Raw genomic sequence first — 23,572 nt, 5'->3', positions numbered from 1 at the left:
GATATGGTGGTCAGCGGTGGAACTGAATGAATAGGAGCAAGAACCTGGGGGACATCAATCAGTGGTGTACACAGCAGCTGGTGCAGGTTTGGGAATATTAGCAAACCTGTTAAGACTTGAGACTTGCTTATGACTTGCACGTATGTGACTCACTCCCACCTCTGCTGTTTACACCCACCAAAGCACTATGGGAAGTTTAGTTTGACTGATGCCATGTCTCTGGTTCTAAAAGGAAACCCGGTCCAGAACGAGGAGACAGGTCTGACAGAGTTCAGACTGACTGGGCCTCTGCAGTACCTGACCTGGTACCATGCTGTGGGTCTGGTCTGGATCACAGAGTTCATCCTGGCCTGCCAGCAAATGACTGTGGCCGGAGCTGTGGTCACGTACTACTTCACCAGGTGAGGCAGCACCTGCACACACCTACTGGACAGACCGTAGCTAGCTGCTCCCCTGTATCCAATCTCTATGCTAAGCTAAGCTAGCTCCATCCTTTCCGTCAGCAGATGAAGAATCAAACCATGTGAACATTATTGTGATCAAAATAAACTCACTGTGTCCTGTTTTTTACAGGACACGGTGAGTTTTAACAAGTTGGAGACAAACCGTCAAGGCAGCTAGTTACTGATGATATTAGAGATAAAAACTAACAGCAGCTGTGAACCGTGTTTGTTTCAGGGACAAGAACCGCCTCCCGGTGACCCCCATCCTGTCTTCAGTCCTGAGGCTGGTCCGATACCACCTGGGTACCGTGGCTAAAGGATCCTTCATCATCACACTGGTCAAGATCCCCCGACTCTTTCTCATGTACATCCACAACCAGCTGAAGGGAAAGGTAGGAAAACTTTATCAACAGCGATCAATCAACAACAATCAGTGATCAGTAATCAACAATCAGTCATCCTGTCAGTCTGTCAATCTGTCATCAATCAGTCAGTCATATTATAGATTATGTATCAGCTGATGATGTCATTGGTTCTCAGGAGAACGCGTGTGCTCGCTGTCTGCTGAAAACTTGTATCTGCTGTCTGTGGTGTTTGGAGAAGTGCCTCAACTATCTCAATCAGGTAACACACACACACACAGCCATCCACACACACATGCAGACACACACAAACACACACACACACACACAGAGACACACACACATAAACAGACAGACAGGCAGACACACACGTACACACACATGCGCACACAGACACATACACAGACACACATACAGACAGACAGACACACACACACACACCTCATTATCTTATTTTAATTGTCTTGTCATTTATTTTCCCAGAATGCATATGCAGCCACAGCCATCAACAGCACCAGCTTCTGCACATCTGCACGAGATGCCTTTGTGATCCTGGTGGAAAATGCTCTGCGCGTCGCCACAATCAACGCCGTTGGCGACTTCGTGCTCTTCCTGGGGAAAGTGAGACAGAATTCTCTGTCCGTCTGTTTCCTGAACATTTTTCTCTCATGTAAAAACAAATTGGACCGACCTGTGTCTGTTTCAGATCCTGATTGTGACCTCGACGGCCTTCGCCGGTGTCCTCCTCCTGAACTACCAGCGGGATTATGCCGAGTGGCTGCTGCCTCTGATCATTGTGTGTCTCTTCTCCTTCCTGGTGGCTCACTGCTTCCTGTCCATCTTTGAGATCGTGGTGGACGTCCTTTTCCTCTGCTTCGCTATAGACACCAAGTACAATGACGGCACTCCAGGGAAGGAGTTCTTCATGGACAAAGCTCTGATGGTGAGACACACCAGACATGTTTCATCACAACAAGTTCTCTGACAGTGACAGTGACCTTCTCTTAATACGGACTCCTCCTCTCTTTATTTCCCACCTGTCCCCCGTGGCCTTTCCCCTCCCTGTGGCCCTTCCCCTGCAGGAGTTTGTGGAGAGCAGCCGGCGGTTGGAACGGGCGGTGGAGCGCGGGCGGAGCCGGGTGAAGGAGGCAGTGTCAGAGGGGGCGGAGATGAAGCCCATGGTGAGTGACATTGGCAGCGGAGGGGGCGTGGCTAGGCGGAAGAGCTTGTCGGAGGAGGTGGGGGCAGATCTGGAATGGGACAGGGAGGAGTGGGAGGAGCTCCAGGAGTTCCAGGTGTACTACCTGCTGGTGGGGGTGCTGGTTGACTGGGTGCTGGCGGAGCAGAGCGACTTTGTCCTCTGTCTGAGCGAGGACATCGTCCTCTTTCTCTGCATCTACCTGCCCACCTCAACCCTCTTCCTGTTTGTCAGCCTGCTGCACATGCCAAGCTCCGCCCCCTCAAGGCCAAGCACAAAATCAGCTGCCGTCACCGCCACATGCTAACTGACATGTGTTAACTGACGCATGCTAACATACACACACTATCCTGAGCATGCTGATTGGATGAGCATTGATGCATGCTAACCTTCCTCCTCTTCATCATCATCCTCATCATCATCACCACTGCTTCTTCATCAACGTCTTGAACCAAACTCTTCATGAACTTTCTGCTCATTTGTAATTTATTTTTTACTTTTGTATGTTTATATTTGTAATGATGTCATCCTGCAGCTATGTGTCATCTGTTGCCTTATGTTTTCTCACCGCAGTGCTTTAAGGACTCAGCAGATAATAAACTGAGACATGATAAAGGTCTCTGCTCCTCCTGTGTTCACATCCCACTGTCACAGTGATACTTGCTCTGCTCCCCTGAACACACACTCACAACTAACACACAGACTCACAAATACCACACACAGACTCACAACCACCACACAAAGACTCACAACTAAAACAGACTTACAACTACCACACAGACTCACAACCACCACACAGTCTCACAACTACCACACACAGACTCACAAATACCATGCACAGACTCACAACAACCACACAGTGACTCACAATGAACACAGAGTCCCATAGCTAAAACACAGAGATACACAACTACCACACACAGACTCACAACTACCACACACAGACTCACAACCACCACACAAAGACTCACAACTAAAACACAGATTTGCAACTACCACACAGACTCCCAACTACTTCACACAGACTCACAGCTACAACACAGACTCACAACTACCACACAGAGATTCATAACTAACATACAGACTCACAACTACAACACTAACTCACACCTACCACACATACACTTTAAATGATTGAATATTAAAACCTCCAACAATAATGTTGGCAACTGATGACCTAAAATTCTGCTCACTGCTCACTGGACTGGATTGACTGGATTGACTGGACTCACTGAACTGACTGGATTGACTAGATTGACTGGACTCACTGGTGTTCAGCCTCCTGGTTTCTCTTCTGCTACCCATGCTAGATGCTTCATTCACCTTCATTTCCCTGCCTCCTCCTTGCGTGATGTGTATGATGGTGAACCATGAAAATGTAACCATGTGGATTGTTTCCTGTTTTAGGCTCCAGGGACGAGTTCAGCTTGACCAAAATCAGCCAATGGGACTTCTTTAAAAAGAGACATTCCAAATGTTTATTTTTACCAACGTGTAACATGTTTACTATGGTTTCACTCCAGGGAAAACAATATTTTAATAAGAAACTGTAAAAACGTAACAATGTAATGAAGCACTTTATATTGAAGCGCTGCAGATTTTAAACAGGCTGATGCATTTTTTCGTAGTGATGTCGTTTTTTATAAAACTCACCTGAACTCATGGTCTCCGCTCACACTTAAGTTCTAACACTGCAGCCGGGACACTTTTTCTGTTTTGTCGACGAGCTGCCAATCACTCATGCACTCTCCTCACTTGACTCCGTGTTGGATCAGGAGCACTGTGATGTCATCGCAGGGTGGAGTCTGTGGACAGATGGATGAGAGAGGACGGGATCAGAGTTCAGACAGACTGTGCTGCAGCGTCTCTTCTGTTGCTCATCAGGATTCTTGTGTCTTAGAGCCTGACGGGGCGCACTGCCAGCTGATCGATCAATACATCCAATGATTTGCATCCATAACATCCATCAGATCAGACCGCTGAGCAGACACAGTTCCACTCATTTAGTGATTTCGTTATGATCAATCAAAGCGAGCGTGATGCTGCTGCAGAGAGACAGTGAGCGCCGCTTCTGGAAGTGAACTTCTCTGACTGTTAATCCAAACTCCCTTGATGCCTTCAACTTCTCCATGGTACCAAGATGTTACTTGCTCGGTGCGTCGTTCATTCATGAAGATTAGATGAGCGATTTTATCAGGTGTTTAACGTAACTGTTTAACGTAGCTGAAGCCTAGAGAGTCACCAGTGCATCACAGTGTGTCACACTGTGATCATGTCCCCTGAAACCACTCATAAGTCCTGTATTTGACACATTAAGACTGTCTTAATGAGTGGTCAGAATCATCAGCGCACACCGAAATCTTTTATCTGTCTGACTGTGGAGCAGGAAAACTAGAAAGATGAAACCAGTGAAGATCTTTATTTTGAAACAACTGCTCTAATGTTCATTAATGAATTACAATACAACGTCTTCAGTCACATGTCCTGAAAGTGAACACATCATCCAGGACACGCCCACCTCACATCGGTCTTTTGGTGGTGCTCAGAGTGAACGACTGCTCGTCTCATTGGTGATTCCCTTCCAAACAACGTCCAAGTCCTCACTTAGTTACGTTCACCTCTTTAGTCTCTACAGAGATGCAGCCCATCAGACTCCTGGTTGCTCTGTCTTTAACTGTCATATCATATAGTCACAGTAACTCAAGAAGCTGATGTGGATTTCATAGATGCGGTAAACATTCCATAACACATTATGATGAAATTCAACTCAGAATACCAACAGGAGCTTCACTTCCAGAACCTCACTGCTGATCACAGATGATCACTGCTAATCACCACTACTGATCATGTGGTCTTGCTGGTTCCAGATGTTTGACTTCATGTCTGTTTAATTCTCTTCCATCAGCTCATGTCACAGCAAAACATTTTCCAGGTCAACAGGTTAAAAATGTTCACATGTAGCTCGCAGTGCAGCGCTTGTTTCAGACTCCATGTTGGGTGTGGCATCATTGGGGGCCTTGCTCTTGTGAGGTTCATGATGTTTATGGTGATGTCGAGTCTGAAGCAGGCGTCAATGTCCCGTCAGCTGATCTGTGATGGAGATCTGGATTTAACTTCCTGTCCCGGAGTTCGATCTCTTCTTCACTGCCTGAACAAAATGTTTCCATCAAATCCAGAGAATTAAGAAGGTTGGAGGTGTATGGGCGGAGCTTCCTGTGGCGTTCTGACAGTCAGCAATAAAACAAACTGCATCATGTGACCACATCACAACAATAACAACAAGTCTTCCTGCTTCAGTTGGTTCGACACGTCATCTCAGACAGGAAGTCGACTGTCTGACCTTTAATGTCCATCAGTCATTCTCCAACTGTCTGACATAAGGCAACTGGCAACCTGAGACACTGATCACAGCATCCAGTCGCTCAGCCAGGTGCAGATGAGAGCTCAGAGCAAAAGCCAGTAAGTTGACCTTTGGGTAGTTTTCTCTCAACACCTTTAGAAACAGGAATCTGCAGCAGCCAATCAGTAAATGTTGACATGATACGAGGTGACTGATGTTGCTCTGTTGCCGCCCTGGTTGACCAACATGTTGCCTTGTTGCTCCGCAGGTTGAGCCAAGTTCACTGGTGATCAATGAAAGAGGTTTTCTGGGTTGTGATTGTTATTGATCCTACTGACAGTCATCACTCCTCAGGACTCTCCTGGATCATGTGACCGAGACAGGTTCACTTAGTTACATTGTGTCTGTCTGTGACTTACAGTAGCTGAGGCTCATGGGTATTAAGAGGTGATGTGTTCAAAGAAAGACTGGACATTTCTCTTAAACCGCACACTGGCAGCTCGATCAGCCGAGTCGGTTCGGACCTGCTGACCTGTCTCTGGTGACCTGAAGGACGTGATGATGTGTTGTTGAACGTTGTTCTGAGGGCCGTCTGAAGGTGGACTTCCTGTACAGAGGCTCGTCTGTGTTCAGAGGATGGACGGTTTCAGGCTGTGACTGTTCCTATCATCCACCTCAATCACCAGACGAGCTAAAGAGTTCCTGCTCTGAGTTCTGTTCATTTGGCCTGGTTCACAGACAGACCTTTACTCTGAAATATTCAGAGTATGTTTGTGTCTAAAACAGCGAGTCTGTAGACGAGATGAGCATGTTGACTAACACACACACACACAGTTGAATGGATATTGATTATTGATTATTGACGAGTGGTATCTCCACTTGTTCAGATCAGCTGACTGTGATGTGGCAGAAACAGAGTTAGTTTATTTTATGTAAATTAAAATCTGGAAAATGTTTCTGATAATTTTAAGAAGTTTAATGAAAAGACCAAAATGTGTCTGAAGATCAGAAGAGCTGAGATTTAAACTTTGGTTTAGCTCAGTTCAGTGTGTCAGTCAGCAGGTTCAGACCAGTCGCTAAAACAAATGTCTTAGCTTGTCCAGACTTCTCTGATGTAGTTATTCTAGCTATGTAAACTGGAAGTCACTGTAGCATCACAAGCTAGTAGAACAAACAACTAGTTTTCTAAATATTTAATTCTGTCCGCACACATGGATCAATCTGTTCATACAGTAATGACTGGGAAAGATCTGGTGATGGTAAGCTAACTGATGTTAATTCCTCATTTAGTTAAATGTTATCCGCTAACATGATGTTTTATTTTTACTTAAATATAAATTAAAATCTTCCATATTCAATTTTTAAACTTCATTTGTCAAGTTTCAGCTCCGTACTTAATTTTACCGCTTTCACTTAGATACAACAGATGGAATCATGCTAACGTTAGCTTCCTAAGTTAGCTACACACCAGTTACAGCTGCAGTTAGCAGCCAAAATATCTAGTAACCACTGATCTCTACATCAGAACTAGTTTTAATTTAGTCATGATAAAACTGAACAGTCAGCTAACTATTGCTAGCACAAGGCTAAGTTAGCACAAGGCTAGGTCTGATCTGGTCTCATGACTGACACGTGAAAAAACTCAAGATGCTTTTACACAGAGGACGTCCACAGCAACTTTGCAACACATCAGTCGGGTCGTTCAGAACAATATCTGGTATTTCAAAGGAAGACGACACCAGAGACAACAGAATGATATCAGCTGTAGGTTTGATGAGTTTGATGTCACTGTTGTGTTTGTGATGACATTAAGGTTTTTCGCTTATTGATTAATTGATCAACTGTAAAGATTTATTCTTCCACCCTGATCAATCAAAATGTTTACATTTTTAACTTCCTGTCCGCATTGGATAATAAATCAAAGCTGTGATTTATTTTCCAGTTCATTTCGAATTTTTAAAAAAAATCTAAATTGAGTTTGTTGAGATGAAACTTTTCAGCTCCTTGATCACCTGCTCATCAGTAATCTGCTTCATTCATCAAATCCAACCAATCAGCACCCAGGAAGTGTGGAGTCGGCAGGTGAGCTTGCAGGTTAGAGGATGCTCCATCAGGATGTTTACAACAATTATTGATCCAACACTTATCACTGATCGGTTCAACAGGATCAATTAGCCTCTCTGATCGCTGAGCTGCTTCAACCAGCAGGTCCTGGTGATGGAGATGACATCACAGCTGATGTCATCAGAGTATCCATCTTTGATTGGCTGTTTTCGTTGAAGGTAAACGAGACGAGAAGCTGCTGCAGTTGACAGAGTGTTAGGTCAACCTATGGAGTGTTCACTTAACGAAAGGGGTGCTGGCTTCAAGTATAGAGTGATAGCTTATCCTACAGAGTGTTAGCCTAAAGTACCAAGTGTTAGCTTCTGTTTAACTAAAGGAGGAAGACTGGAGCGTCCCTCCCTGTGCCAAAGTCACCTGATACGTCACGTTTTGGTTGTCTGAAGCATCCTTCGGCGCTGTTCGCAGCAGAGACATGACCAGAACAAGTTGCATGTTCATATTTTATCACAGCGTTCATACGTTCATACATAAGGTGTGAATAATCTGCTGTTAGATTCACAGAACTAAAAGTTACCTGGCGGATGTTAGCCGACAGAATCCACCTGTCAGCTGTAACACTAGTGTTTAGGTTTTCTCTGCAGTAAGAAGTTGTTTGTAACATTGAAGAACTTTTTCTTTTGTTCTGCTTTGACTTTTTATATTTATCATTTCTTATGTATATTTGTTTTATAAGGAAAACAATAAAATGGAAAATTTGAAGCTGAGCCTCATGTCCTCTGTGTTCTCTGTGTTCTAGTATTAAAGGTGCAACACTTAATTATATGAGAAAAGAAAACATATGAAAACATCACATCACCAGGACAGCTGCTAGCTTGATTTCTGCTACACAATACAGATGTTGTGACGTCAGAACTGACTTATTCACTTCTGTTCATAATTTTAAGTTTGAATGTTTCCTCAACTCAAATTGTTAGTATTGCACATTCAGCCCAACAAACAACAACACTCATTCTTCATGGATTAAAAGTTCTGTTGTTTAAAGAGATGAGAGCAGCAGCTAACCATCATCTTCATCTGTTCATTATCGTTCTGCCTCCTTATCTACATCAAGGATCAAGTGATGAGAGTTTGGTGGTCAGAGGTCAAAGGTCACTGTGATGTCACAAATACAAAATAACAAAGTTCTAACATTGGCTGTGTCCCAATTGAGTGTCTACATCCTTCAGAGGCTGCATTTGAAGGGCAATTATGTCACAACACTGTGCTAAGGCTGTCCCAATTTGAAGGCTCCTTAAAATGTACCCCATAAATGCAGCCTTTTCCCCTCTTTTCGGAGGATGCACCGCTGCTATCCTGTGCTGCTTCACCTATCCCAAGATTCTTTGTGCGCCCAAAAAAGAATGAAATAAAGAAGAAAATGGTGACCTCAAGAAGTGCAAATTTCGCATTTAAATGTAAGTATTGGGTTTATAGTTGGTTTTTACTCATTTGAACATCCAATGCCAGATATGTTAAACTGCAAGGGACCTTGAAACATCAAAATTTCTGTTAAAATATGTGACGTTGGTAATGCTCAGCTTGATGCCTTTGGAAGGAAAGCCTTAAAAGCTTTCACTTTCAAATCCAATGCCAGATATGTTAAACTGCAAGGGACCTTAAAACATAAAAATTTCTGTTAAAATACGTGATGTTGGTAATGCTCAGCTTGATGCCTTTGGAAGGAAATTCCATCCATAGAGCACATCTCAAAACACATAAACATTTCATAGACATAGTGCTCTGGGAAGAGAGGTCAAACCAAAACTGAGACTACAGTGCCTTGTCTTAAAGCCTGCATCTGCTCAAGCAGATCTGCTCAAGAAGAAGAGGAGGAAGAAGAAGAAGAAGAAGAAGAAGAAGAAAACTTTTTTAAAAACACTGCTTTTAATAAACATATTGCTCTGTCTGGGAGAGGAGGCAATACCAAAACTGAGACCACAGCGCCTTGTCTTAAAGCCTGTATCTTCTCAAGCTTGATGATACTACTACTACTACTACTACTACTACTACTAATAATAATAATAATAATAATAATAATAATAAGCAGCAGTTTATCTGTATTCTTAACAAAACAGCCACATCAACATTTCAAACATCCAAACTAAAACCAAGTGTAGGCTGAGGCAACATCAAATGATCAGATGCCTGCTAGATAGTGTGATCCCTGGCCCTGCTTTGCTGAACTGCAGTCAAGCCACCCTCCACTCCAAAATCCCCGGTCAACCTAGCCGCCAGTTAATTTGCAGTGCCTGTATTTAGATGATATTATGGTAATGCAGTGCCAGAACAGAATTCAAAATAAAAGCAGACACTTATTGAAGGCAGTCTGCAATTTCACACAAATACAATCAATCAGCCAGTCTGTTAATTGATTGATGAATTTTTTAAACGATAATTTAATTACTTAATTGAGCATTGAAGGAATTAATTCATTGATTATTTATTTATCATTTAATTCATATTACCATCCTTATTCTGATCACACTGAAGCCTTAGAAGATGTGGGCCATGACATTTGATCTTTTTGTACAATTAGTCCAACATAGCTGGAGTTTCTGATGAGAATTTCAAAATGAAAGCCCACTTAATAGTCAAATATTTTCAATATTTCTTTCAAATTCAGATCCACATTAAGAGGAAACTACCAGTTTCCACAGATTCATTTCACTTCAGACTGATAAAACTCAGCCTCAGAGACTCAAAGTTCTGATGTGGATTTTCACAATAAAAGCCCTCTAAAATGTGACATGGTTGCTGATATCCATCCATCCATCCATTATCTGTACGCCGCTTAATCCTCTGCAGGGTCGCAGGGGGGGGCTGGAGCCTATCCCAGCTGACTTAGGGCGAAGGCAGGGGACACCCTGGACAGGTCGCCAGTCTATCGCAGGGCTACACACATAGAGACGAACAACCATTCTCATTCACACCTACGGACAATTTAGAATAATCAATTAACCTCAGTATGTTTTTGAACTGTGGGAGGAAGCCGGAGTACCCGGTGAAAACCCACACTTGCACAGAGAGAACATACAAACTCCACACAGAAAGATCCCAGGCGTCCCAACTGGGACGCGAACCGGGGATCTTCTAGCTGTGAGGCAGCAGTGCTAACCACTGGGCCACTGTGCAGCCCTTGGTTGCTGATATTTCCCTTTGATTTCAGATTTACTTTAAAAGAAAACTGCCTGTTTCCACAGACTTCACTTCAGACTGATAGTAGTCAATGTCAGAGTTGCATTCAGATAATTCCAGGAGGATCTGATGTGGATTTTCGAAATTAAAGCCCTGTCAAATCTGTCACTTTTGCTATGATTTCCCTTTGATTTCAGATTTACATTAAAAGAAAACTACCTGACTCATTTCTGTTCAGACTGATAGTTCTCCACCTTAGAAAGTCATTATGGTCTGATGTGGATTTTCAAAATTAAAGCCCTCTGGAAACTGAGATTTTTGATAATATTTCCTTTTGATTTCAGATTTACTTTAAAAGAAAACTACCTGTTTCCACAGATTCATTTCACGTCAGACTGATAGTACTCAATGTCAGAGTTGCACTCAGTTAAATCCAGGGGGAGCTGATGTGGATTTTCAAAATTAAAGCCCTCTAAAATGTGATTTTTGATGATATTTCCCTTTGATTTCAGATTTACTTTAAAAGAAAATTACCTGTTTCCACAGACTCATTTCTGTTCAGACTGACAGTGCACAATGTCAGAGTTGCACTCAGATAATTCCAGGAGGATCTGATGTGGATTTTCAAAATTAAAGCACTCTGAAAATTGAGAGTGTTTATAATATTTCCTTTTGATTACAGATTTATTTTAAAACTACCTGTTTTACTGCCTGTGTTACCTTTTCTGCCTTTTCATCTTTTAGAAATATTCATCTTTGTGCCTTTTCAGCTTTTTTATACATTCATCTTCATGTTCAGCTACAGAAACTGTTCAGCTATCAATATGTTCAACTTTTTAAGCTCTTTCTGCCTTTAACTTTTCAACTTACTGCCTTTCAAAGGGCAGTACTTGTGAGGGCCCATTCGTGCCAAGAAAATCCTGATGATCAAGTGTGCCATTACAGTGATAAATTTGGTCCAAATAATGAGTGTGAATCATACATGCTGATTTCTTATTTAAAAATATTAAGTAATTATGTAAAGGGGAAAAAGGTATAATTGAAAAAGAAGAGGCAACTTCTTACTAGATATAAAAAATATTTCACATAAACAATGATTACCTTGATATAAAATGTTATTGTTTTCACAACGTTTCCCATTAATTTGATATAGGGGAGACATTAAGCTATTCTAACTATTTTCTAACAGAACAACGATTAAGATTGTGCACCTGAATAGACTGCATTGCTCTTAATTTGGGAAACATTTGCACATTTGCATACGCAGGTATTCAAGCCAAAAATGCTTTCTCAGCTTAGATTATGCTCAAAATGTATAGATTTCACCTAAACATAGTGTGGAAACATGGTTTCACTTGTTTCATCATTCATTTCAGTCAGACGTCTTTTGGGAGCTTGTTTTAGGCAGTTAGAGCAGATGAAGCTGTATTCAAGCCAAAAATGCTTTCTCGGCTTAGATTTTGCTCAAAATGTGTGAATTTGACATAAACATAGTGTGGAAACATGGTTTCACTTGTTTCATCATTGTTTTCATTAAGACGTGTTTTCTTGCCAAATCAAGCGATTTAGAGCGCTGGGAGCTTGTTTTAGGGAGTTAGAGCAGATTCATCTGTATTCAAGCCAAAAATGCTTTCTCAGCTTAGATTTTGCTCAAACTGTATGAATTTGACCTAAACATCATGTGGAAACATGGTTTCACTTGTTTCATCATTGTTTTCATTAAGACGTGTTTTCTTGCCAAATCAAGCGATTTAGAGCGCTGGGAGCTTGTTTTAGGGAGTTAGAGCAGATTCATCTGTATTCAAGCCAAAAATGCTTTCTCAGCGTAGATTTTGCTCAAAATGTATGAATTTGACATAAACATGATGTGGAAACATGGTTTCACTTGTTTCATCATTCATTTCAGTCAGACGTGTTTTCTTGCCAAATCAAGCGATTTAGAGCGCTGGGAGCTTGTTTTAGGGAGTTAGAGCAGATCCATCTGTATTCAAGCCAAAAATGCTTTCTCAGCTTAGATTTTGCTCAAAATGTGTGAATTTGACCTAAACATGATGTGGAAACATGGATTCACTTGTTTCATCACTCATTTCAGTCAGACGTCTTTACTTGCCAAATTAAGCGTTTCAGGGCGCTGGGAGCTTGTTTTAGGGAGTTAGAGCAGATTCATGTGTATTCGAGCCAAAAATGCTTTCTCAGCTTAGATTTTGCTCAAAATGTATGAATTTGACCTCAACATAGTGTGGAAACATGGTTTCACTTGTTTCATCATTCATTTCAGTCAGACGTGTTTTCTTGCAAAATCAAGCGATTTAGAGCGCTGGGAGCTTGTTTTAGGGAGTTAGAGCAGATTCATGTGTATTCGAGCCAAAAATGCTTTCTCAGCTTAGACTTTGCTCAAAATGTATGAATTTGACCTAAGTATAGTGTGGAAACATGGTTTCAATTGTTTCATCATTCATTTCAGTCAGACGTGTTTTCTTGCCAAATCAAGCGATTTAGAGCGCTGGGAGCTTGTTTTAGGGAGTTAGAGCAGATTCATTTGTATTCAAGCCAAAAATGCTTTCTCAGCTTAGATTTTGCTCAAAATGTATGAATTTGACCTAAACATGATGTGGAAACATGGTTTCACTTGTTTCATCATTCATTTCAGTCAGACGTGTTTTCTTGCAAAATCAAGCGAATTAGAGCGCTGGGTGCTTGTTTTAGGGAGTTAGAGCAGATTCATGTGTATTCAAGCCAAAAATGCTTTCTCAGCTTAGATTTTGCTCAAAATGTACGAATTTGACCTAAACATGATGTGGAAACATGGTTTCACTTGTTTCATCACTCATTTCAGTCAGACGTCTTTACTTGCCAAATCAAGCGTTTCAGTGCGCTGGGAGCTTGTTTTAGGCAGTTAGAGCAGATTCATGTGTATTCAAGCCGAAAATGCTTTCTCAGCTTAGATTTTGCTCAAAATGAATGAATTTGACCTAAACATGATGTGGAAACATGGTTTCACTTGTTTCATCAGTCATTTCAGTCAGACGTCTTTACTTGCCAAATCAAGCGTTTCAGTGCGCTGGGAGCTTGTTTTAGGCAGTTAGAGCAGATTCATCTGTATTCAAGCCAAAAATGGTTTCTCAGCTTAGATTTTGCTCAAAATGTATGAATTTGACCTCAACATAGTGTGGAAACATGGTTTCACTTGTTTCATCATTCATTTCAGTCAGACGTGTTTTCTTGCAAAATCAAGCGATTTAGAGCGCTGGGAGCTTGTTTTAGGGAGTTAGAGCAGATTCATGTGTATTCGAGCCAAAAATGCTTTCTCAGCTTAGATTTTGCTCAAAATGTATGAATTTGACCTAAGTATAGTGTGGAAACATGGTTTCAATTGTTTCAACATTCATTTCAGTCAGACGTGTTTTCTTGCCAAATCAAGCGATTTAGAGCGCTGGGAGCTTGTTTTAGGGAGTTAGAGCAGATTCATTTGTATTCAACCCAAAAATGCTTTCTCAGCTTAGATTTTGCTCAAAATGTATGAATTTGACCTCAACATAGTGTGGAAACATGGTTTCACTTGTTTCATCATTCATTTCAGTCAGACGTCTTTTCTTGCCAAATCAAGCGATTTAGAGCGCTGGGTGCTTGTTTTAGGGAGTTAGAGCAGATTCATGTGTATTCAAGCCAAAAATGCTTTCCCAGCTTAGATTTTGCTCAAAATGTACGAATTTGACCTAAACATGATGTGGAAACATGGTTTCACTTGTTTCATCACTCATTTCAGTCAGACGTCTTTACTTGCCAAATCAAGCGTTTCAGGGCGCTGGGAGCTTGTTTTAGGCAGTTAGAGAAGATTCATGTGTATTCAAGCCAAAAATGCTTTCTCAGCTTAGATTTTGCTCAAAATGAATGAATTTGACCTAAACATGATGTGGAAACATGGTTTCACTTGTTTCATCAGTCATTTCAGTCAGATGTCTTTACTTGCCAAATCAAGCGTTTCAGTGCGCTGGGAGCTTGTTTTAGGGAGTTAGAGCAGATTCATCTGTATTCAAGCCAAAAATGCTTTCTCAGCTTAGATTTTGCTCAAAATGTATGAATTTGACCTAAACATGATGTGGAAACATGGTTTCACTTGTTTCATCATTCATTTCAGTCAGACGTGTTTTCTTGCAAAATCAAGCGAATTAGAGCGCTGGGTGCTTGTTTTAGGGAGTTAGAGCAGATTCATGTGTATTCAAGCCAAAAATGCTTTCTCAGCTTAGATTTTGCTCAAAATGTATGAATTTGACCTAAACATGATGTGGAAACATGGTTTCACTTGTTTCATCACTCATTTCAGTCAGACGTCTTTACTTGCCAAATCAAGCGTTTCAGGGCGCTGGGAGCTTGTTTTAGGCAGTTAGAGCAGATTCATGTGTATTCAAGCCAAAAATGCTTTCTCAGCTTAGATTTTGCTCAAAACGTATGAATTTGACCTAAACATGATGTGGAAACATGCTTTCACTTGTTTCATCAGTCATTTCAGTCAGACGTCTTTACTTGCCAAATCAAGCGTTTCAGGGCGCTGGGAGCTTCTTTTAGGCAGTTAGAGCAGATTCATCTGTATTCAAGCCAAAAATGGTTTCTCAGCTTAGATTTTGCTCAAAATGTATGAATTTGACCTCAACATAGTGTGGAAACATGGTTTCACTTGTTTCATCATTCATTTCAGTCAGACGTGTTTTCCTGCGAAATCAAGCGATTTAGAGTGCTGGGAGCTTGTTTTAGGGAGTTAGAGCAGATTCATGTGTATTCGAGCCAAAAATGGTTTCTCAGCTTAGATTTTGCTCAAAATGTATGAATTTGACCTCAACATAGTGTGGAAACATGGTTTCACTTGTTTCATCATTCATTTCAGTCAGACGTGTTTTCTTGCAAAATCAAGCGAATTAGAGCGCTGGGAGCTTGTTTTAGGCAGTTAGAGCAGATTCATTTGTATTCAAGACAAAAATGCTTTCTCAGCTTAGATTTTGCTCAAAATGTATGAATTTGACCTCAACATGATGTGGAAACATGGATTCACTTGTTTCATCACTCATTTCAGTCAGACGTATTTACTTGCCAAATCAAGCGTTTCAGGGCGCTGGGAGCTTGTTTTAGGCAGTTAGAGCAGATTCATGTGTATTCAAGCCGAAAATGCTTTCTCAGCTTAGATTTTGCTCAAAATGTATGAATTTGACCTAAGTATATTGTGGAAACATGGTTTCACTTGTTTCATCATTCATTTCAGTCAGACGTGTTTTCTTGCCAAATCACGCGATGTAGAGCGCTGGGAGCTTGTTTTAGCGAGTTAGAGCAGATTCATGTGTATTCAAGCCAAAAATGCTTTCTCAGCTTAGATTTTGCTCAAAACGTATGAATTTGACCTAAACATGATGTGGAAACATGCTTTCACTTGTTTCATCAGTCATTTCAGTCAGACGTCTTTACTTGCCAAATCAAGCGTTTCAGGGCGCTGGGAGCTTCTTTTAGGCAGTTAGAGCAGATTCATGTGTATTCAAGCCAAAAATACTTTCTCAGCTTAGATTTTGCTCAAAATGTATGAATTTTACCTAAACATGATGTGGAAACATGCTTTCACTTGTTTCATCAGTCATTTCAGTCAGACGTCTTTACTTGCCAAATCAAGCGTTTCAGGGCGCTGGGAGCTTGTTTTAGGCAGTTAGAGCAGATTCATGTGTATTCAAGCCGAAAATGCTTTCTCAGCTTAGATTTTGCTCAAAATGTATGAATTTGACCTAAACATGATGTGGAAACATGGTTTCACTTGTTTCATCATTCATTTCAGTCAGACGTGTTTTCTTGCCAAATCAAGCGATTTAGAGCGCTGGGAGCTTGTTTTAGGGAGTTAGAGCAGATTCATGTGTATTCAAGCCAAAAATGCTTTCTCAGCTTAGATTTTGCTCAAAATGTATGAATTTGACCTCAACATAGTGTGGAAACATGGTTTCACTTGTTTCATCACTCATTTCAGTCAGACGTCTTTACTTGCCAAATCAAGCGTTTCAGGGCGCTGGGAGCTTGTTTTAGCGAGTTAGAGCAGATTCATGTGTATTCAAGCCAAAAATGCTTTCTCAGCTTAGATTTTGCTCAAAATGTATGAATTTGACCTAAACATGATGTGGAAACATGGTTTCACTTGTTTCATCAGTCATTTCAGTCAGACGTCTTTACTTGCCAAATCAAGCGTTTCAGGGCGCTGGGAGCTTGTTTTAGGCAGTTAGAGCAGATTCATGTGTATTCAAGCCAAAAATGCTTTCTCAGCTTAGATTTTGCTCAAAATGTATGAATTTGACCTAAACATAGTGTGGAAACATGGTTTCACTTGTTTCATCATTCATTTCAGTCAGACGTGTTTTCTTGCGAAATCAAGCGATTTAGAGCGCTGGGAGCTTGTTTTAGGGAGTTAGAGCAGATTCATGTGTATTCAAGCCAAAAATGCTTTCTCAGCTTAGATTTTGCTCAAAATGTATGAATTTGACCTAAGTATAGTGTGGAAACATGGTTTCACTTGTTTCATCATTCATTTCAGTCAGACGTGTTTTCTTGCCAAATCAAGCGATTTAGAGCGCTGGGAGCTTGTTTTAGGGAGTTAGAGCAGATTCATGTGTATTCAAGCCAAAAATGCTTTCTCAGCTTAGATTTTGCTCAAAATGTATGAATTTGACCTCAACATAGTGTGGAAACATGGTTTCACTTGTTTCATCATTCATTTCAGTCAGACGTCTTTACTTGCCAAATCAAGCGATTTAGAGCGCTGGGTGCTTGTTTTAAGGAGTTAGAGCAGATTCATGTGTATTCAAGCCAAAAATGCTTTCTCAGCTTAGATTTTGCTCAAAATGTATGAATTTGACCTAAACATGATGTGGAAACATGGTTTCACTTGTTTCATCACTCATTTCAGTCAGACGTCTTTACTTGCCAAATCAAGCGTTTCAGGGCGCTGGGAGCTTGTTTTAGGCAGTTAGAGCAGATTCATGTGTATTCAAGCCAAAAATGCTTTCTCAGCTTAGATTTTGCTCAAAATGTATGAATTTGACCTAAACATGATGTGGAAACATGGTTTCACTTGTTTCATCAGTCATTTCAGTCAGACGTCTTTACTTGCCAAATCAAGCGTTTCAGGGCGCTGGGAGCTTGTTTTAGGGAGTTAGAGCAGATTCATCTGTATTCAAGCCAAAAATGCTTTCTCAGCTTAGATTTTGCTCAAAATGTATGAATTTGACCTAAACATGATGTGGAAACATGGTTTCACTTGTTTCATCATTCATTTCAGTCAGACGTGTTTTCTTGCGAAATCAAGCGATTTAGAGCGCTGGGAGCTTGTTTTAGGGAGTTAGAGCAGATTCATGTGTATTCAAGCCAAAAATGCTTTCTCAGCTTAGATTTTGCTCAAAATGTATGAATTTGACCTCAACATAGTGTGGAAACATGGTTTCACTTGTTTCATCACTCATTTCAGTCAGACGTCTTTACTTGCCAAATCAAGCGTTTCAGGGCGCTGGGAGCTTGTTTTAGGCAGTTAGAGCAGATTCATGTGTATTCAAGCCAAAAATGCTTTCTCAGCTTAGATTTTGCTCAAAATGTATGAATTTGACCTAAACATGATGTGGAAACATGGTTTCACTTGTTTCATCAGTCATTTCAGTCAGATGTCTTTACTTGCCAAATCAAGCGTTTCAGTGCGCTGGGAGCTTGTTTTAGGGAGTTAGAGCAGATTCATGTGTATTCAAGCCAAAAATGCTTTCTCAGCTTAGATTTTGCTCAAAATGTATGAATTTGACCTAAACATGATGTGGAAACATGGTTTCACTTGTTTCATCATTCATTTCAGTCAGACGTGTTTTCTTGCAAAATCAAGCGATTTAGAGCGCTGGGAGCTTGTTTTAGGGAGTTAGAGCAGATTCATGTGTATTCAAGCCAAAAATGCTTTCTCAGCTTAGATTTTGCTCAAAATGTATGAATTTGACCTAAACATGATGTGGAAACATGGTTTCACTTGTTTCATCACTCATTTCAGTCAGACGTCTTTACTTGCCAAATCAAGCGTTTCAGGGCGCTGGGAGCTTGTTTTAGGCAGTTAGAGCAGATTCATGTGTATTCAAGCCAAAAATGCTTTCTCAGCTTAGATTTTGCTCAAAATGTATGAATTTGACCTAAACATGATGTGGAAACATGGTTTCACTTGTTTCATCAGTCATTTCAGTCAGACGTCTTTACTTGCCAAATCAAGCGTTTCAGTGCGCTGGGAGCTTGTTTTAGGCAGTTAGAGCAGATTCATGTGTATTCAAGCCAAAAATGCTTTCTCAGCTTAGATTTTGCTCAAAATGTATGAATTTGACCTCAACATAGTGTGGAAACATGGTTTCACTTGTTTCATCATTCATTTCAGTCAGACGTGTTTTCTTGCAAAATCAAGCGATTTAGAGCGCTGGGAGCTTGTTTTAGGCAGTTAGAGCAGATTCATGTGTATTCAAGCCAAAAATGCTTTCTCAGCTTAGATTTTGCTCAAAATGTATGAATTTGACCTCAACATGATGTGGAAACATGGTTTCACTTGTTTCATCACTCATTTCAGTCAGACGTCTTTACTTGCAAAATCAAGCGTTTCAGGGCGCTGGGAGCTTGTTTTAGGCAGTTAGAGCAGATTCATGTGTATTCAAGCCAAAAATGCTTTCTCAGCTTAGATTTTGCTCAAAATGTATGAATTTGACCTAAGTATAGTGTGGAAACATGGTTTCACTTGTTTCATCATTCATTTCAGTCAGACGTGTTTTCTTGCCAAATCACGCGATGTAGAGCGCTGGGAGCTTGTTTTAGCGAGTTAGAGCAGATTCATGTGTATTCAAGCCAAAAATGCTTTCTCAGCTTAGATTTTGCTCAAAACGTATGAATTTGACCTAAACATGATGTGGAAACATGCTTTCACTTGTTTCATCAGTCATTTCAGTCAGACGTCTTTACTTGCCAAATCAAGCGTTTCAGGGCGCTGGGAGCTTCTTTTAGGCAGTTAGAGCAGATTCATGTGTATTCAAGCCAAAAATGCTTTCTCAGCTTAGATTTTGCTCAAAATGAATGAATTTGACCTAAACATGATGTGGAAACATGGTTTCACTTGTTTCATCAGTCATTTCAGTCAGATGTCTTTACTTGCCAAATCAAGCGTTTCAGTGCGCTGGGAGCTTGTTTTAGGGAGTTAGAGCAGATTCATCTGTATTCAAGCCAAAAATGCTTTCTCAGCTTAGATTTTGCTCAAAATGTATGAATTTGACCTAAACATGATGTGGAAACATGGTTTCACTTGTTTCATCATTCATTTCAGTCAGACGTGTTTTCTTGCAAAATCAAGCGATTTAGAGCGCTGGGAGCTTGTTTTAGGGAGTTAGAGCAGATTCATGTGTATTCAAGCCAAAAATGCTTTCTCAGCTTAGATTTTGCTCAAAATGTATGAATTTGACCTCAACATAGTGTGGAAACATGGTTTCACTTGTTTCATCATTCATTTCAGTCAGACGTGTTTTCTTGCGAAATCAAGCGATTTAGAGCGCTGGGAGCTTGTTTTAGGGAGTTAGAGCAGATTCATGTGTATTCAAGCCAAAAATGCTTTCTCAGCTTAGATTTTGCTCAAAATGTATGAATTTGACCTAAACATGATGTGGAAACATGCTTTCACTTGTTTCATCATTCATTTCAGTCAGACGTGTTTTCTTGCCAAATCAAGCGTTTCAGGTCGCTGGGAGCTTGTTTTAGGCAGTTAGAGCAGATTCATGTGTATTCAAGCCAAAAATGCTTTCTCAGCTTAGATTTTGCTCAAAATGTATGAATTTGACCTCAACATGATGTGGAAACATGGTTTCACTTGTTTCATCACTCATTTCAGTCAGACGTCTTTACTTGCCAAATCAAGCGTTTCAGGGCGCTGGGAGCTTGTTTTAGGCAGTTAGAGCAGATTCATGTGTATTCAAGCCGAAAATGCTTTCTCAGCTTAGATTTTGCTCAAAATGTATGAATTTTACCTCAACATAGTGTGGAAACATGGTTTCACTTGTTTCATCATTCATTTCAGTCAGACGTGTTTTCTTGCCAAATCAAGCGATTTAGAGCGCTGGGAGCTTGTTTTAGCGAGTTAGAGCAGATTCATGTGTATTCAAGCCAAAAATGCTTTCTCAGCTTAGATTTTGCTCAAAATGTATGAATTTGACCTAAACATGATGTGGAAACATGGTTTCACTTGTTTCATCAGTCATTTCAGTCAGACGTCTTTACTTGCCAAATCAAGCGTTTCAGGGCGCTGGGAGCTTGTTTTAGGGAGTTAGAGCAGATTCATGTGTATTCAAGCCAAAAATGCTTTCTCAGCTTAGATTTTGCTCAAAATGTATGAATTTGACCTAAACATGATGTGGAAACATGGTTTCACTTGTTTCATCATTCATTTCAGTCAGACGTGTTTTCTTGCGAAATCAAGCGATTTAAAGCGCTGGGAGCTTGTTTTAGGGAGTTAGAGCAGATTCATGTGTATTCAAGCCAAAAATGCTTTCTCAGCTTAGATTTTGCTCAAAATGTATGAATTTGACCTCAACATAGTGTGGAAACATGGTTTCACTTGTTTCATCATTCATTTCAGTCAGACGTGTTTTCTTGCCAAATCAAGCGATTTAGAGTGCTGGGAGCTTGTTTTAGGGAGTTAGAGCAGATTCATGTGTATTCAAGCCAAAAATGCTTTCTCAGCTTAGATTTTGCTCAAAATGTATGAATTTGACCTAAACATGATGTGGAAACATGGTTTCACTTGTTTCATCACTCATTTCAGTCAGACGTCTTTACTTGCCAAATCAAGCGTTTCAGGGCGCTGGGAGCTTGTTTTAGGCAGTTAGAGCAGATTCATGTGTATTCAAGCCAAAAATGCTTTCTCAGCTTAGATTTTGCTCAAAATGTATGAATTTGACCTAAACATGATGTGGAAACATGGTTTCACTTGTTTCATCAGTCATTTCAGTCAGACGTCTTTACTTGCCAAATCAAGCGTTTCAGTGCGCTGGGAGCTTGTTTTAGGGAGTTAGAGCAGATTCATCTGTATTCAAGCCAAAAATGCTTTCTCAGCTTAGATTTTGCTCAAAATGTATGAATTTGACCTAAACATGATGTGGAAACATGGTTTCACTTGTTTCATCATTCATTTCAGTCAGACGTGTTTTCTTGCAAAATCAAGCGAATTAGAGCGCTGGGAGCTTGTTTTAGGGAGTTAGAGCAGATTCATGTGTATTCAAGCCAAAAATGCTTTCTCAGCTTAGATTTTGCTCAAAATGTATGAATTTGACCTAAACATGATGTGGAAACATGGTTTCACTTGTTTCATCACTCATTTCAGTCAGACGTCTTTACTTGCCAAATCAAGCGTTTCAGGGCGCTGGGAGCTTGTTTTAGGCAGTTAGAGCAGATTCATGTGTATTCAAGCCAAAAATGCTTTCTCAGCTTAGATTTTGCTCAAAATGTATGAATTTGACCTCAACATAGTGTGGAAACATGGTTTCACTTGTTTCATCATTCATTTCAGTCAGACGTGTTTTCTTGCAAAATCAAGCGAATTAGAGCGCTGGGAGCTTGTTTTAGGCAGTTAGAGCAGATTCATTTGTATTCAAGACAAAAATGCTTTCTCAGCTTAGATTTTGCTCAAAATGTATGAATTTGACCTCAACATGATGTGGAAACATGGATTCACTTGTTTCATCACTCATTTCAGTCAGACGTATTTACTTGCCAAAATAAGCGTTTCAGGGCGCTGGGAGCTTGTTTTAGGCAGTTAGAGCAGATTCATGTGTATTCAAGCCGAAAATGCTTTCTCAGCTTAGATTTTGCTCAAAATGTATGAATTTGACCTAAGTATATTGTGGAAACATGGTTTCACTTGTTTCATCATTCATTTCAGTCAGACGTGTTTTCTTGCCAAATCACGCGATGTAGAGCGCTGGGAGCTTGTTTTAGCGAGTTAGAGCAGATTCATGTGTATTCAAGCCAAAAATGCTTTCTCAGCTTAGATTTTGCTCAAAACGTATGAATTTGACCTAAACATGATGTGGAAACATGCTTTCACTTGTTTCATCAGTCATTTCAGTCAGACGTCTTTACTTGCCAAATCAAGCGTTTCAGGGCGCTGGGAGCTTGTTTTAGGCAGTTAGAGCAGATTCATGTGTATTCAAGCCAAAAATGCTTTCTCAGCTTAGATTTTGCTCAAAATGTATGAATTTGACCTAAACATGATGTGGAAACATGCTTTCACTTGTTTCATCAGTCATTTCAGTCAGACGTCTTTACTTGCCAAATCAAGCGTTTCAGGGCGCTGGGAGCTTGTTTTAGGCAGTTAGAGCAGATTCATGTGTATTCAAGCCAAAAATGCTTTCTCAGCTTAGATTTTGCTCAAAATGTATGAATTTGACCTAAACATGATGTGGAAACATGGTTTCACTTGTTTCATCATTCATTTCAGTCAGACGTGTTTTCTTGCAAAATCAAGCGATTTAGAGCGCTGGGAGCTTGTTTTAGGGAGTTAGAGCAGATTCATGTGTATTCAAGCCAAAAATGCTTTCTCAGCTTAGATTTTGCTCAAAATGTATGAATTTGACCTCAACATAGTGTGGAAACATGGTTTCACTTGTTTCATCACTCATTTCAGTCAGACGTCTTTACTTGCCAAATCAAGCGTTTCAGGGCGCTGGGAGCTTGTTTTAGCGAGTTAGAGCAGATTCATGTGTATTCAAGCCAAAAATGCTTTCTCAGCTTAGATTTTGCTCAAAACGTATGAATTTGACCTAAACATGATGTGGAAACATGCTTTCACTTGTTTCATCAGTCATTTCAGTCAAACGTCTTTACTTGCCAAATCAAGCGTTTCAGGGCGCTGGGAGATTGTTTTAGGCAGTTAGAGCAGATTCATGTGTATTCAAGCCGAAAATGCTTTCTCAGCTTAGAT

The 23,572-nt window shown here is 40.4% G+C and overlaps 1 protein-coding gene across 3 annotated transcripts in view; it reads left to right on the top strand.

Annotated features, from left to right (window-relative positions):
• Positions 1-8,160, top strand: part of slc44a1b (solute carrier family 44 member 1b) — a 37,552-nt gene extending 29,392 nt beyond the window's left edge. For 2 of the 3 annotated variants that reach the window (XM_037076938.1, XM_037076939.1), the window contains exons 10-15: positions 233-401; positions 679-835; positions 984-1,067; positions 1,289-1,426; positions 1,512-1,748; positions 1,888-2,618. In XM_037076938.1, coding sequence (XP_036932833.1) covers positions 233-401; positions 679-835; positions 984-1,067; positions 1,289-1,426; positions 1,512-1,748; positions 1,888-2,310 — 1,208 coding nt within the window. In that variant the 3' untranslated portion in view covers positions 2,311-2,618. Of the gene's footprint in view, positions 1-232; positions 402-678; positions 836-983; positions 1,068-1,288; positions 1,427-1,511; positions 1,749-1,887; positions 2,619-3,410 lie in introns of those variants that run through there. The other variant, XM_037076940.1, reaches the window with a different exon arrangement.
• The last annotated feature ends 15,412 nt before the right edge of the window (positions 8,161-23,572 follow it).

The sequence above is a fragment of the Acanthopagrus latus genome, chromosome 18, assembly GCF_904848185.1.
Source record: "Acanthopagrus latus isolate v.2019 chromosome 18, fAcaLat1.1, whole genome shotgun sequence".
Classification (NCBI taxonomy): domain Eukaryota; kingdom Metazoa; phylum Chordata; class Actinopteri; order Spariformes; family Sparidae; genus Acanthopagrus; species Acanthopagrus latus.
This window is presented reverse-complemented; position numbering and strand designations above follow the sequence as displayed.